General features: G+C 44.8%; 1 protein-coding gene across 1 annotated transcript in view; it reads right to left on the reverse strand.

Annotated features, from left to right (window-relative positions):
* LOC144146078 (Na(+)/citrate cotransporter-like) overlaps nucleotides 1-9,087 on the reverse strand; it is a 39,023-nt gene extending 29,936 nt beyond the window's left edge. The window contains exons 1-5 of the mRNA XM_077678016.1: nucleotides 8,930-9,087; nucleotides 7,102-7,220; nucleotides 3,550-3,699; nucleotides 2,151-2,266; nucleotides 902-1,047 (exon numbers count right to left, since the gene is read on the reverse strand). Coding sequence (XP_077534142.1) covers nucleotides 902-1,047; nucleotides 2,151-2,266; nucleotides 3,550-3,699; nucleotides 7,102-7,203 — 514 coding nt within the window. The 5' untranslated portion in view covers nucleotides 7,204-7,220; nucleotides 8,930-9,087. The remainder of the gene's footprint in view (nucleotides 1-901; nucleotides 1,048-2,150; nucleotides 2,267-3,549; nucleotides 3,700-7,101; nucleotides 7,221-8,929) is intronic.
* Nucleotides 9,088-12,754: the final 3,667 nt, after the last annotated feature.

A 12,754-nucleotide genomic window follows, 5' to 3' on the forward strand; every position in this document is an offset into this window, starting at 1 on the left:
TCCCCATACCATCAATATTTGATTAACAAGATTGAAGAAATCCTGAATAGAGCTCCAAGGTTCATTTCACGCAATTACAGGTGCTCCTCCAGTGTAACAGAAATTAAACTAAATCTTGCACTTCGCCCGCTAGATGTTCGACGCAACATTTATCTTTTATGCCTTTTTAACGAATATGTTTACAATGCAGCACACTCAACGCTACATCTTAAAGCCCCGACTAACATTTCACGTATGGTAAATAGTCAACATAGTTTTTCCCGCCAGTACGGCAAAACAGATGCATTTAACTTATCCGCACTTCCCTTGGCCATCAGGCTTTAGAACGGTTTTTCTCTTAACATTGCCGCCGAATCTGAGCACGACGCATTCCGTGACCTTCTTCATGCCCACTTTTTTCCGTAATATTGTACCAACCTATTATCACCATTTTATGTGAATTTTGTGTTTTTCCATTTTTGCGTTTCAAGTGTACGTTTACTCTTGCCTCGTTTTTATGTTGAATATGTGGTATGTTATTCCTTGTTTGCGCAATATATAACACACGTGGTCTTTGCATTTCGCGTTTCTCAAGATATGTATTTACGACCAATTTCTTACCCCCTTTTGCTTGGACTGTCCTCCTTTTTTGTGCTTTTTCAAATTTATTTTTTCATAAAATACTGCAGGCCACAAAAAGTGGCCCAAGAAGGAGTGGGAGGTGTTCCTTATGTATCCCCCAATGCCCTGTCAGGGCCTGTAAGGTACTTTAAATAAATTAATAGAAGGGCTCCGAAACAGAACCTGCATTTTGACTCAGTTATTTCAGTCTGTATTTTTTGTTGTTGCCAAAAATAGCTCCCTTCTGACAGAAATTCATCCACTTTGAAGTCAGGCGGGAGCGATGAAAGACGACGCTTACTTTCAACGTCCTTGGAGTGAGACTTGGAGGCCGCGTGCATCTGGTCGACGACCGCCATGACGATAGGGGCCATAATAGATGCCGATGCCGTGTTAGGAATCCACATAGACAAGGACATAGTGACCACCATAAAGCCCAGCAGCAGCCTGAAACGACACATAGGACAATGCTTAAGAGTACCATTGAAAGTTATTTCAGTCGGTATTTTTTGTTGCTGCCAGATATAGCGCCCTTCTGACAGAAATCCCTACACTCTGAAGTCAGGCAGGAGCCATGAAAGACGACGCTTACTTTCCACGTCCTTGGACACAATGGTCCTCCGTCTCGTTTGCAGTAGCAGCACATAAATACGTAATTACACTAGGACATTACAAGCAGACCATTTCTGAGCGGCTAATGGGATTTTTTTAAATGTAGTAGTACGGGAGTCTGGGTACGTAATCTTCTGCAAGGATTGAAGTCAGTTTCTTGGAGCCTTATTTTATTCTTGTTTGTAGTGTTTTATCACAGCGTGTAATATGTGCCTAGATTATGCAAATACGTTTTTTCGCATTTATGTCCGTACGTGCCGTTGTCACGAAGCACCCCAACCTCAACTTACACCTTCCCGATACAGGCTAGTGGTTGGAACCAAAACTAAAGCAAACTGTTGATGATGCAAGGTGCTGCACATTGTCTTATGGCTCCCCGCAATTCCGCTACTTTATACGTTACAGAAGACAATGTCATCGTGTTCAGTGTTCCAAGCAGTTCATCCGCAAAAACTGCCTTTATTAAATTTCAGTTGATTATTGTGCCGGCGTATTTGTCGTGAACCAGATCCTAGAAAAATCTGCGGAAAGAATTTCTGCGATCGCCTCCACTATTACTTGGTAGGTGCTCTTGTTCTGCGCTTTGGAAAGTATCGTTGCCTCAAGTAACATTTCTTCCTGGGATCTGCTCGTAGTTTTAAACAAGGTGCAGATGGCCAGCAAACCGCACAGCTAGAGCGAAGACACTCTTCTCGGTTTTGTTACTGTCCATACTTAAGATAACTTGCAAGGTCGATTTTGACCAGGAGCTGTACACAAACTAGTGAATGCTGGAGCTATTTCTTCATGCCGGATCTTTGCAGCCTTCAGAATTATAAGGGGTGTACACTGGTGATTCATACCATGTCGCCGTAAAACATAGTACTGAACCTGCCTATACTCTATCACACTTCCGCCCTGTTCTCTATTAGGAGTGTGCACTTCCACCCCCGGCTTACCTGAGGTTGCTTGTTCCGATGCCGAGCAACGATTTCAACGCTATCCTCCTGTGAAGGTTACTAATCTCCACGGCGGCTGCCATGACGAGTGAACAGAACACGACGATGCCAATCTCCTTGAAAAAAAAGAAAAATGCCGATTCTCTGTTAACTCCTTTCACACTTCGTTTGTCGACAGTGCAACGCCCCGTAAATTCTGCACCTGAATACATGAGTATTCATTAGAGAGTAAGCGAGAAAGTGTGTCAGTGCGTGCGCGCGCTTCGGCTGCTGATGGTGAACGTGTCCTTGCATGCGTCGGTCGCCCCTTCTCCGCGCGAGCGGCATCCCGGCGTATTGCCAACGAGGAAGCGCCACACTCTGTGCCGCGTAAAAAACCACAGGAGACGCGCAGCGTCTTTCCTCAGCGTGCAACGTCCTCTTTGAAAGGTCACAAAATTGTCCGTGCTGAATAGGCGTTGTCCGTAACAGGACAAAAATGATGCAAAAGCCTTACTTCGCTTTTTGAAGGACACGGGCCTATCTGAACGATTGTAGGGGCATTAAAACAGTGCAGCGTCCTTAGTTGGCCAATTTTATCAGAGTACTGCCTTAGGTATATGCGTTTTGTTGTTTTTTATGCCTTGGTAGTCCATGGCCACGCCTTGTGTTTTTCTAATTTTCTTCCTTTTCTTTTCTCTTATAATATGGTCCGTGGTCCTTTCTTTCCTTTTCATATCGCTGAGTAGGGTAGCCAACCGCACAGTACCCTGGTCAACCTCCCTGCCTTTCCTGTACCATTCCTTCCTTCTTTCCTTCCTTCCTTCCTTCCTTCCTTTTTTCCTTCCTTCCTTCCATGAAAGGCCACGTTCTTAAATACGTGGGGCTGCAAGCACTGCAGACCCATTTTTCAAACATAAGGTACCCAATGGCGACAACAGTTGCCACTCCAACTAGAGGTTCATATACCCTGTCTTCTATATTTAGGAGTAAATGGTGTGCCACCGGTGGCTGCCTTCTCTACGCTGTACTCTACTACATAATGTCAACGACAAAACTTAACGCCCTACATACGAAACTTGAATGGCTTGATTTGACCACGTCTCACCGGCCGATACGAGACTTCGGAGTAATTTTTGCAAGACAACCATGTTACCAAGGTCAATGAAAATAAAGTGTTGAATAATTCCTTGACTGTCCCTGCTCAAGCAAGTAACTATAAGCAAATAATCTTAATCTTATTTAGCACGTTAGCTTCTATCCATTGGGAATCTTTTTTTCCGCCAGTTTTCCCGACAGGCTCTGAAACCAAACATTTGCGAAATCACACTGGTATCCACAAAGCCAACTAGATGACGAAGAGCACACGCGAAAAGGACAGGCATGGAGGACAGATAATAGGCCTCGAGCAACCACTTACGTTTAGGTAGAAAGTGGCGACACTCTGCGAAGATACGATACCGAAGAAGGGAAACAGGAAGACAGGCATCAGCGATGTCGCTGCCAAGGGGATCACTTCGGCCGACCAGTAGCACGCCATCCAAAGCAAGATGTATGCGCACCAGCCCTCCTAGAGGAGATAAAGGATGGCGATACAAGCGCGGCCGTTATTGTCTGCTCTCTAAGCACCCAATCGTGCCCGGTTGTTCCTGGCAATGAGCGAGAAAAAAGCCCTCGTGGGTTGAAGTTACATCATGTTTGTTCAAAACTGATTTCCGACCTTCAGTCCATTCTGTTTCAGCCGCAACTGTACAGTTGCAAGGGTATGTAGCAAGAAACAGCATTTCCCCCAAAGTGGATTATGTGATTACTTCACAACCCACACTGTAACATGCCTCCTCTGGCCACCTTCTTTTTTTTTTTGTTGTTGAAGTGAACCTCATTTGATAAAAGCAATACCAACATATTGGCATACATACGCGGGTTCCAGAGTCAAGAGACTGAAAGGGGACCCTCGATTTTGAATACATACGATAATTTCATGGAAGCAGCGATTGGGCACAAGAGCCCATTGGATCAGTACGCAGTGTAAAATTACAAGGAAAATAAGCCTATTGTGCACATACACTCAAACAAGGAGCCGGATCTAATACAAGAAGTAGTTCGATCAATTCGTGAATAACAAAATGGGAAACAAAGGCGTGAGAACACCAGGAAAATACGCAATAGATAAGAACAAAAAACAAGGTATTTATTACAGCAAAAGAAATTCTGTGAGATTTTTTTAAAGCAGGTTAGTGACGGGATGATTTAATAGCCATTTTTAAATTATTCCAAAATATGACAGCTGCAAAACAAGTGGTTTTCTTCCCGTAATTGGTGTGAGTAGTCGGTAGCGAAAAACTGTTATGGCTTGAAAACCTAGTGGCGCTTTTTATGCGTAAACTAGTAACATCGATAAGGTTATATAAAAGGTTGTAATGCAGCAACTTGTAAAAAAACATTCCTTAGTTATAGTGAAATAGCGGTTTAATTTATAGCATGTTATTCTGGCGCAGTAGCCCTGAGACAGAGGAGCGACATGACCTGAATGTTATAACGCGAATACGTTGGTTTTGAATATGTTGCACAGATGTAACGTGAGAAGAGTACGTGTTGCCCCATGAGACAATGCCGTATTGAAATGAAAATCATATGTCGTACGTCGCAGCGAGACGGAAATCAAATGGTTTTTTTTAAACGTCAAACGTCAATAAACACGTGCTGCTTTTATGTCAGGAACCAGTGACCGACATCCTTGTAATAAATAAGCCCGTTATTTTCCATACGAGAGATTTCGACCGCAGGCGGAAACTTTTATATTTCCATTTTGCGCCACGGACAGAGTTTTCTGGCGCAGGGCCAGGGCCACAGCACTCGAAGTGAGGACTACGGCTCTCGAAGTCAGGGCCACGGCTCTCGAAGCATATCTTACTATTTACTGATTAACCCAACTTTAGCAGCCTCTGTAAGGCGCCCCCCCCCCCCCCACACCCCCCGTGTCTTGCGCAACTTATGCGTCTGAGTTTAAGGAATTGGATTCTATACAGAGTCGGTCTATTCACAGTCAAAGGGAAAAAATCAAAACTAACCATGACTTCAGATTACAGCGCACGTTAAATATTCCCCCATGGTCCAAATTAGTTTGTAGCCCTCCACCATGCTTCGCCTCAAGCCGTAGTTTTTGCCAGTAAATCCACAAACGGTCGACATTTGTTTTTTCAACAACGCAAAAAAAGTAATTAGCACAACTGGCCGCAAAAAAAAACCTGAAAGGATAGATGTGCATCTCGACAGCTGATGTCTTTAAAGGCCGCACCTTGCATTCGGTTTGTGTTATCCCGCAAGCTTTTCGGTAACGATGAAACACTGAGTATCTCAAAAAGGACTCCGCGCCTAGTGAAAGATTTATCCTGCGGGTACAGAGCCCGGACCAGCTGAAATAGTTTTACGCTTAAGAAGGCTACATATCCTGCATAAATTGTCTCAGCCATTTCAAATACACGACACTTCCAACTTGTTTCCGACAGCATTTCTTGTTTGCGACGTGTTTCCGACAGCAAACATGTTTATTGCCTACCATTCGTTGAAGGTTACAGTTCCTGTTTTTTTGCATGTTTCGTTTTTAGTACTATTTAAGCACTGGAATATTTTATTCTGTATGCCCAGTTTCAGCATCTTCATGCTGCGCTGTTTTGTTGAAGCTACCAAATATACAAAGGCTTTAAGACGAATGCCCAGAGCAAAGTAGCCGTCGCCCTTTTTCTTTTCATTGAAGGGGACTTCTCGAGCGCGAAGGAACAATTTACCTCAGTACGTCCATTTTCTTTACTGACTCATGCGGTGGGGTGTGCTCCCCCGATTTGCTCACGCGGGTAGTAAGTTTAGGTGCACCTGGACGATGTTAGTTAAGGAAAGCATAGGCTGTCTCAGCGTACATGCTGCATGCTGATAAGAGGTACTATTAAAACTCAGCACTCCCTCATTAAACTCCAATTAAGCTTGGGTAACTCTATAACGCGGTAACATAGTAGTGCCTAAATATGTTTATGTGGATTTACACGCAAATAAGAAGACGCATTCTGTTATTGCAGCTTAAGATTGGTGAACAAAAAACGCTCGTGCGGGCAAGCCTCCGGCATCAATTGAAGACCATTTTGGTGCATGCCTCCAGATATTTTGACGTCAAATGTATCCTTGTTTAATTTTAATTGACAACAATTCAACACTCAAGAAAATATCCTTGGCCTAAACTTCATACCCTCGGCCGCAAAAATTGTGGCTTTATATACGTGTCTCTTATATAGCCATCTCTTCGCGATCACAAGCGCGCGGGTTTCCAGGTCTTTTTTTTTTCTGCGCGTTCTATCACGAAGTCACTATGATCCTCCGCCCATTTTTATTAGGAATAGGATCGGTTTGTAACAACACGGTTGATTCCACGATACGATTATGTCACGTTGTAAGAAACATCAACTTGGCGGCATCTTGTCCCCAGCGATGGACTTGCTAAAATAATAATCAGGCGAATCTGTTAGAATATATGGCACCTACACAAGCCTGGCATTATGATAAAGCCAGTTGCAGGGTGGCGCCTTCAACTTTACAAGACTACTTTAGGGCTTGTATTGGAAGATGTCAGCTCTCTTAACAATCGAACAAAAAATGGAGGCGAGAATATTAGTTCACAAGACTCTGAAGTAAGTTGACATTAATGCTGCACGCTGTAGCTGCCAAGATTTTCCACGCCACCAAACCCACTACCAATGGTCGGGTAACAGCGCTTTGCAAAAATGTGAAGTTCCCGCGCGTCGTGAACAGGTTAGAACTCGCAACTATAAACGCTCAAAAAGCCGCACCCTTCTTTTCTTGCCGCCTTAAAGCTACTGTACTGCATTTTAACCTCGGGAAACGTCCCAGTGCTTGTTTCGAAATGTCTACAACTCGAAAGATTTCTACGCCTTCTTTATCGTATCATCCAAAGAAAACACACCTTTCCTCCGATGCATACTGCCACTGGAAGCAGGAGGACTGGAACACAGACGGTGTACACCAGCCGCCAGTACTGTCTGAGGGCGCTGAAAGCCGCCGACATCTTGCGTAACGTCCTGGCTGCAAAAGTGAAATGAACGCTTTGAATTTTTGCGAATGTCACCTTCATTTCTAGACCACCACGTTTATGTGACAGCTTAGAATCGCCTCAATACTGCGTGTAATCGTCCAGAATGTAATGTTTTCTGATTTGGCCTTTTGATTCTTGATTTTTGTTTTCATTTTTGAGCTCAGACAACCTGTTATTTCGACGATATACACCTTTGCCCTTAAAACCACTCGCACGCCACCATTTTGGACTGTTTCATGCAGGCGCATAAAAATTATAAGAAAGTGACTTAATAAATCGTCTGCGCATGCTCCCATGAGTGCAGTAAAGGGGCGGGTGGGCTCTGCATGCTTATCTGAAATACAAAAATTGAATACATAATCGCTCTGCTGCCGCCCTTTTCTTGTGACTCCAAACTCCACTTCAGAGGCGAACTGCCACGTGCAAAACAGCTATCTTAATTATCAGTTGTCGAGTCCTAGTTGTCTGCTCTGCTATGCGTCTCGTTTCTAGATGCTACCGATAGTTATCTTACCACTTTTAACACGTTTGTTTGACGCTGGCGGGAACAGCAGACATGGTTCTGGACGTACCACTTAACAGTGCTGGCTAAGTAAAAATCTTAGACAAAGGGCTTGCTTTGGCTCCGCAAGAATGGTTTTATCCAATCGTAACACATTTAATCAAACACACCAAACCCGTCCACACTGTACCAGTCAAGAACGCTCACGTCAATTCATATCCATAATCTTTTGGAGAGACTGAGCTGGATACTACTGGGTGACGTGTTCAAATGCAAAGAATGGGACCACGTAGTCATAGTGCGAGAGAGAGAGAGAGAGAAATGACCTGTATTGATTCGTCCTGCGAGAAAGGTGCGGGTCAGGCCACGCAGGGCTTCGCCGCACCTCGTCTAACTACCTGCGCTAGGTAGCGGGCGGAGCCCGAGGCGTCGTGCCCGGCCGGCCGCGCGGGTTACTCGGATCGCCCGCGCCGTCGCCGTCCGCTCGACCCCCGCGGGGGCCGGGAGGCGAGGGGCGCTGGCTTTCCTTTCGCCGTTGCAGCGCCAGAGCTTCCTCGAGCCGCCTGACGCTCAAATAACACGCCTGAAAACTTGGAGAGCACAAAATCCTCCGAATCACGTCATCGTGAACAATTGTATGGCAAGATGTGAATCTGACGCTTCAGACGACAAAACAGGGGAAACCCTAGCCAAATTAAAGGCTGATAATATGGCGGTAACTTTGGTAATACAAAACATTAAATATACGAGCTTAATTTGAAGGCGAGAGCAATAATGAACTGGAAATAATTCCAGAAGAACCGGGAGGCTAAAAGCAACAAAGAGTAGCCAGAAAAAAGTTAGGGGAGGGAAAACATGTTAATACATATTAAGAACGTTTGCATGTGATACAAGGTAGAAAAATAATAACATGAAAATTACTGCAGATAAGGCCAGCTTAGGGGCAAATTAAACAAAGTAAGAAAGTCAGAATGGCTCTGAAGACAATAAAATCTCATTTTCGATAAATAGGAGTAATGGGAAATGGGCATGCCTTCGATAGAACTATGTCCAATGAAACGGTGTTCAATGAACTGTTTGAAACCATTTTCTACGCAGCATTACATTATTTCCTACAGCACCGTTGCTGACAATTAGGTATGATTGCGCAATGCTTTGCCAAAACCCGCCGTCCAAACTGAAGCAGAACCAGCTTACGGGAAAGCACCAGCGTGGATGCAAGCCAGGTCGTTCCTTCCCACAAAACACCTTTCTCTTACACTTTCAGCCCTCCTACTGCGTCCGTTACTAACATCCCCAGATCTTTTCCAAACATCGTACACGTGACCCAGGTTCGACACGGCGTATTGCGAACGCGGTTTGTTGATAGAAAGCGAGTGTCTTAGACAGCATGGCAGGCGAGGGTAGACGACGGAGGTAACGCAGCTTATCGCTTCGACTGGCTGCTGTGGTAGCGTTAATGCTCTATGTGGGCCTACCAGCAAACACTCGCGCACACACACACGCCAGGCGGCTTATCGGGAGGTTGTGAGTACCGGCGCGTGACAAAAGACGCTGAAGATATGAAACGTACCAAAAGAAACGATGCCAAAGACAACTGCGCCCTGATAAGCACTCTGGACCTTCATTCTCCGTCCCGGCTTTTCCCTAGGGCGGGCCTTTTATTGCAGCGTCCTTCACCTCTGCCCTCTTATCTTATCCAGGCGCCCAAGTCAAGACGCAGCGGATATCATCCACGTGACGGTACAGGACTCGGCGTGTATGTCAATCCAGGATTCGAACACCTGTGGCCAAATGCTCCTCCAGTAGCGAGATACAAGAATGCGATATGCAGATTTTACTGCATCAATAGCCTACGTGTTAACACGTTTTTGGAACTCGTGGCACCCACTTATTACCTGAGTGCCGCTGGCCAGGGAAGTGAAATAGGCCTCTCTGGAAAGCATCTGACTGACTTTGAAACAGTAATGATCCTGGTAACAGCACTAGTATCTATCTGAAAGCCTGTCAGCTTAAACATAGCATAAATGTTCTAACTAGAAAAAGAAATTTCGCTGGCTCAGAAGTCCGCATCATAAAAATTGAGCAGGAGGTTGATGAATATGCACAGTTGTTAGCTTGAACTAGTTAGTTTGTTAGCTTGAGGACAGCTGGTCAAAAAGCTCCCCAAAACTTTTTATCATGCTAAATACAACTCTTTCAGTTAAGGAAAACTTCTACTCTTTCTGCGCTAGAAAAGCCGAACCCACATGATAAACGCTGCACAACCACTTATGATCCTGATACTCAACACAAAACCACGTTTTTGAACAAACCAGATCGGGATTAACTGCTTCTGAAACATGTTCTCGAAGGACAAAATGCAAAGGGAAAGCTTGGAAACGTTCACCATGCTGTCGAGGTGTGCAGGAAAGTGTCTAAGCTATCCTTTTATTGCACTAATCAGTAGAAAGGTTGAACGTCTCAGCCAACAGTTCAAAAACAATCAAATGTCCCTCATTCACACCTCATCTATGAACAAATTACTAGAAGAGCTGTTGTAGGTCGGGCATTTTCGTAAGTGTGCTGAACGTCGTGCGTCACGCAGAGGTGGGAGCAGGTTTCCAGCAACGATAACCTTCTCGCAGAAACCGGTTCCATGACCCACGAATAGAGGGTGTTGTGGTCTCGCTGCGCCTAAAGCCCCTCAATTTTAGCCGCGCCGGGTTCATCTCCCTTTCGCCAGGGGAGGGCGCGTCGCAGCGCTGACGTTTAGCTGCCGATTTTTTGTGTGAACCGTACAAATTACGCAGCGACGGTGCTGTCGTCCTCGGGCGGGTATCCATTAACGTTCGAGCCGGCACAAGAGAAGCAAAACTCCGCTGCTTCAGCGGATTATGCACTGTGTAAAAATGGGCTTAAATTTTTGTAATCTTTATAATTATTTACAGGTTATGTTATTTTCTATAGGTGTTGTTCGTACCTTATTCTTATTCACATAAACGTTTGTTTCCACCAGGGTCACCCCCTTGATTACGTTGCCTGTTTGCATCCATGCGCTCCAGTCTGTGCAGAATCCGCACATTTTCCGTCAAGTAATGAACACCTCATTGCAATGGTGTTCTTTGCGGCGTGAAGATATAGTTTATTGCTAATGGAGACAAAAAAAGTACATAAATTGCGAGAAATCTCTACTAATTAGTAAGCATTCGTGCTCCGCTTCTACACTTCCACCAACGTTACCTTTCCTTTGTGGCATTAAGAGAACACGTCGACCGCGACAGCGTCCTTTTTGTTGTTTAATTCTTTTAATATTTAATCGCATGAGGGAACTAGATAAAGTACCTTTAAGATTTGCTAAATAGGTATTCAGTTTTTATGTTTTAGTTATCATCCTAAGGGCGCTGAATAAGATTCGTGTTTGTGAGTTCGTTAGATTGATTTCAGATTTTTAAAGCTTTATAATTTTTGTTTCCTTGTTTTTTTCTTAATCGCGTAAGGCAATGTATTAGGCAAAACATTGCGAATTCGTTACTTCATTTGAGTTTACTTGTGTACTTCTGGCTAAAAATAATCAAATTCGCAATATTTTGTTACTTTTTGTTTTCCTTCCATATGTTTTGCTTGTTTTTGTTTGTGTTTTTTAATTGTCTACGTTTGCACTGTCAGAACGAACAAACGTACTAACCATTTCCACGCTTCTTTTTTAATACAAGGCATTACACTGTTCGCTTTCGGATATTCCGCACAGAATGCTCAGCATGAACAAGCTAGGGCGCAAATCCGAGCCCGGCAGAGCGACGCCAGCAAAACAGTCCGGGGTTTCCCAAGCTGTCTGTCGCATATAAAAGTTTACGGTTTCCTTGGGGGTCCTACATGGTCTCGGTGTACCGCAGGTTCGACAGCCAGCTTTCATGGAACGATATCAAGTAACAAAACAGGAGCAAAGAAGACAAGACCTACCGAACTCCACTATAATGGTGTTCTTCGATACGAAATCAATTACGGCTATCGCGCGCGCGCACACGGCCCACTAATGGCTCACTTCGAAAAAAGGAGACAGGAACCACTTGCTACCGTCGCCATCCTTCGATGCTGCTTCTGCGGCATGGTCTGCGCGCCTGGAACACGTAAACAAAATTTACCGTCGTCAATATCCATTGGTTCAAGGGCGCGGTCCCCGGCGCCAAAGTAATCATTTCTTAGGCACAGAGATGACCCAAAGCAGCCGCAATTAAAGAGCCAACCATGTGCAGCGAGGTGACGCGTGAGCTATGCGTTATTCCAAAAAGTCAATGCTGAAGAAGTAACGAACATCGGCGCTATAATGTTGGTCTTGAACGTGATGTAGAAGACCGGGCAACCACCATGAATCCGAAAACTTCGGCCAGCGCTGTAGGCATTTTAATGCGAAAACATTATTTGGCAAGGTTGGTAAAAGCGCGCCTAGCAAGCACCACCAAAAGAGGTGCAAAAGAAAGCACGTGACCACCTCCTTCTGAACTGAACCCGGCGCCAGCACTTGCAGCACACAAATTATGTCATCCACCTGCAAAATTCTCAGACGACGACCCATTACTTATGACGTAGTTGTTGCAAAATTATTAGTGTCCAAATCCCGAACGTCTGAATATTATCACCATTGTTTTCACTGTGCCTCTTCTTTTTCTCTCGATTACTATGACTTCATCATACCCGCGTTCTTATCGCCAAACATAGAGGGCATCTGGCTTAAACGTGCTTTGCCTTTCCCCTGATCGTGACTTCTGTATTTACCATGCTCAAATTCCCCATGTGACTTTACTGGCAGAAGACGCCGCAGGCAACCACGGGTTCCTGAACGCCGACTTATGGGACGAAGACACCAGACGTTCCCGCAAGGAACATCCCTCTTTAAAAGGGATTACAAAAAAACATCCCCCTCGCGAGGGGCACGATCAAATGCAGAGCACTTCTGCGGGAGGGCGCGCCTGCAAGTCGTATGGATTACGTATTGGTTGTTGTTGTAATTGTTGTCTTCCAGCGTAGACATTGTCGATGAAG

The sequence above is a fragment of the Haemaphysalis longicornis genome, unplaced genomic scaffold, assembly GCF_048455015.1.
Source record: "Haemaphysalis longicornis isolate Haplotype H1 unplaced genomic scaffold, Haemaphysalis longicornis Haplotype H1 scaffold_7, whole genome shotgun sequence".
NCBI classification, from domain to species: Eukaryota; Metazoa; Arthropoda; class Arachnida; order Ixodida; family Ixodidae; genus Haemaphysalis; species Haemaphysalis longicornis.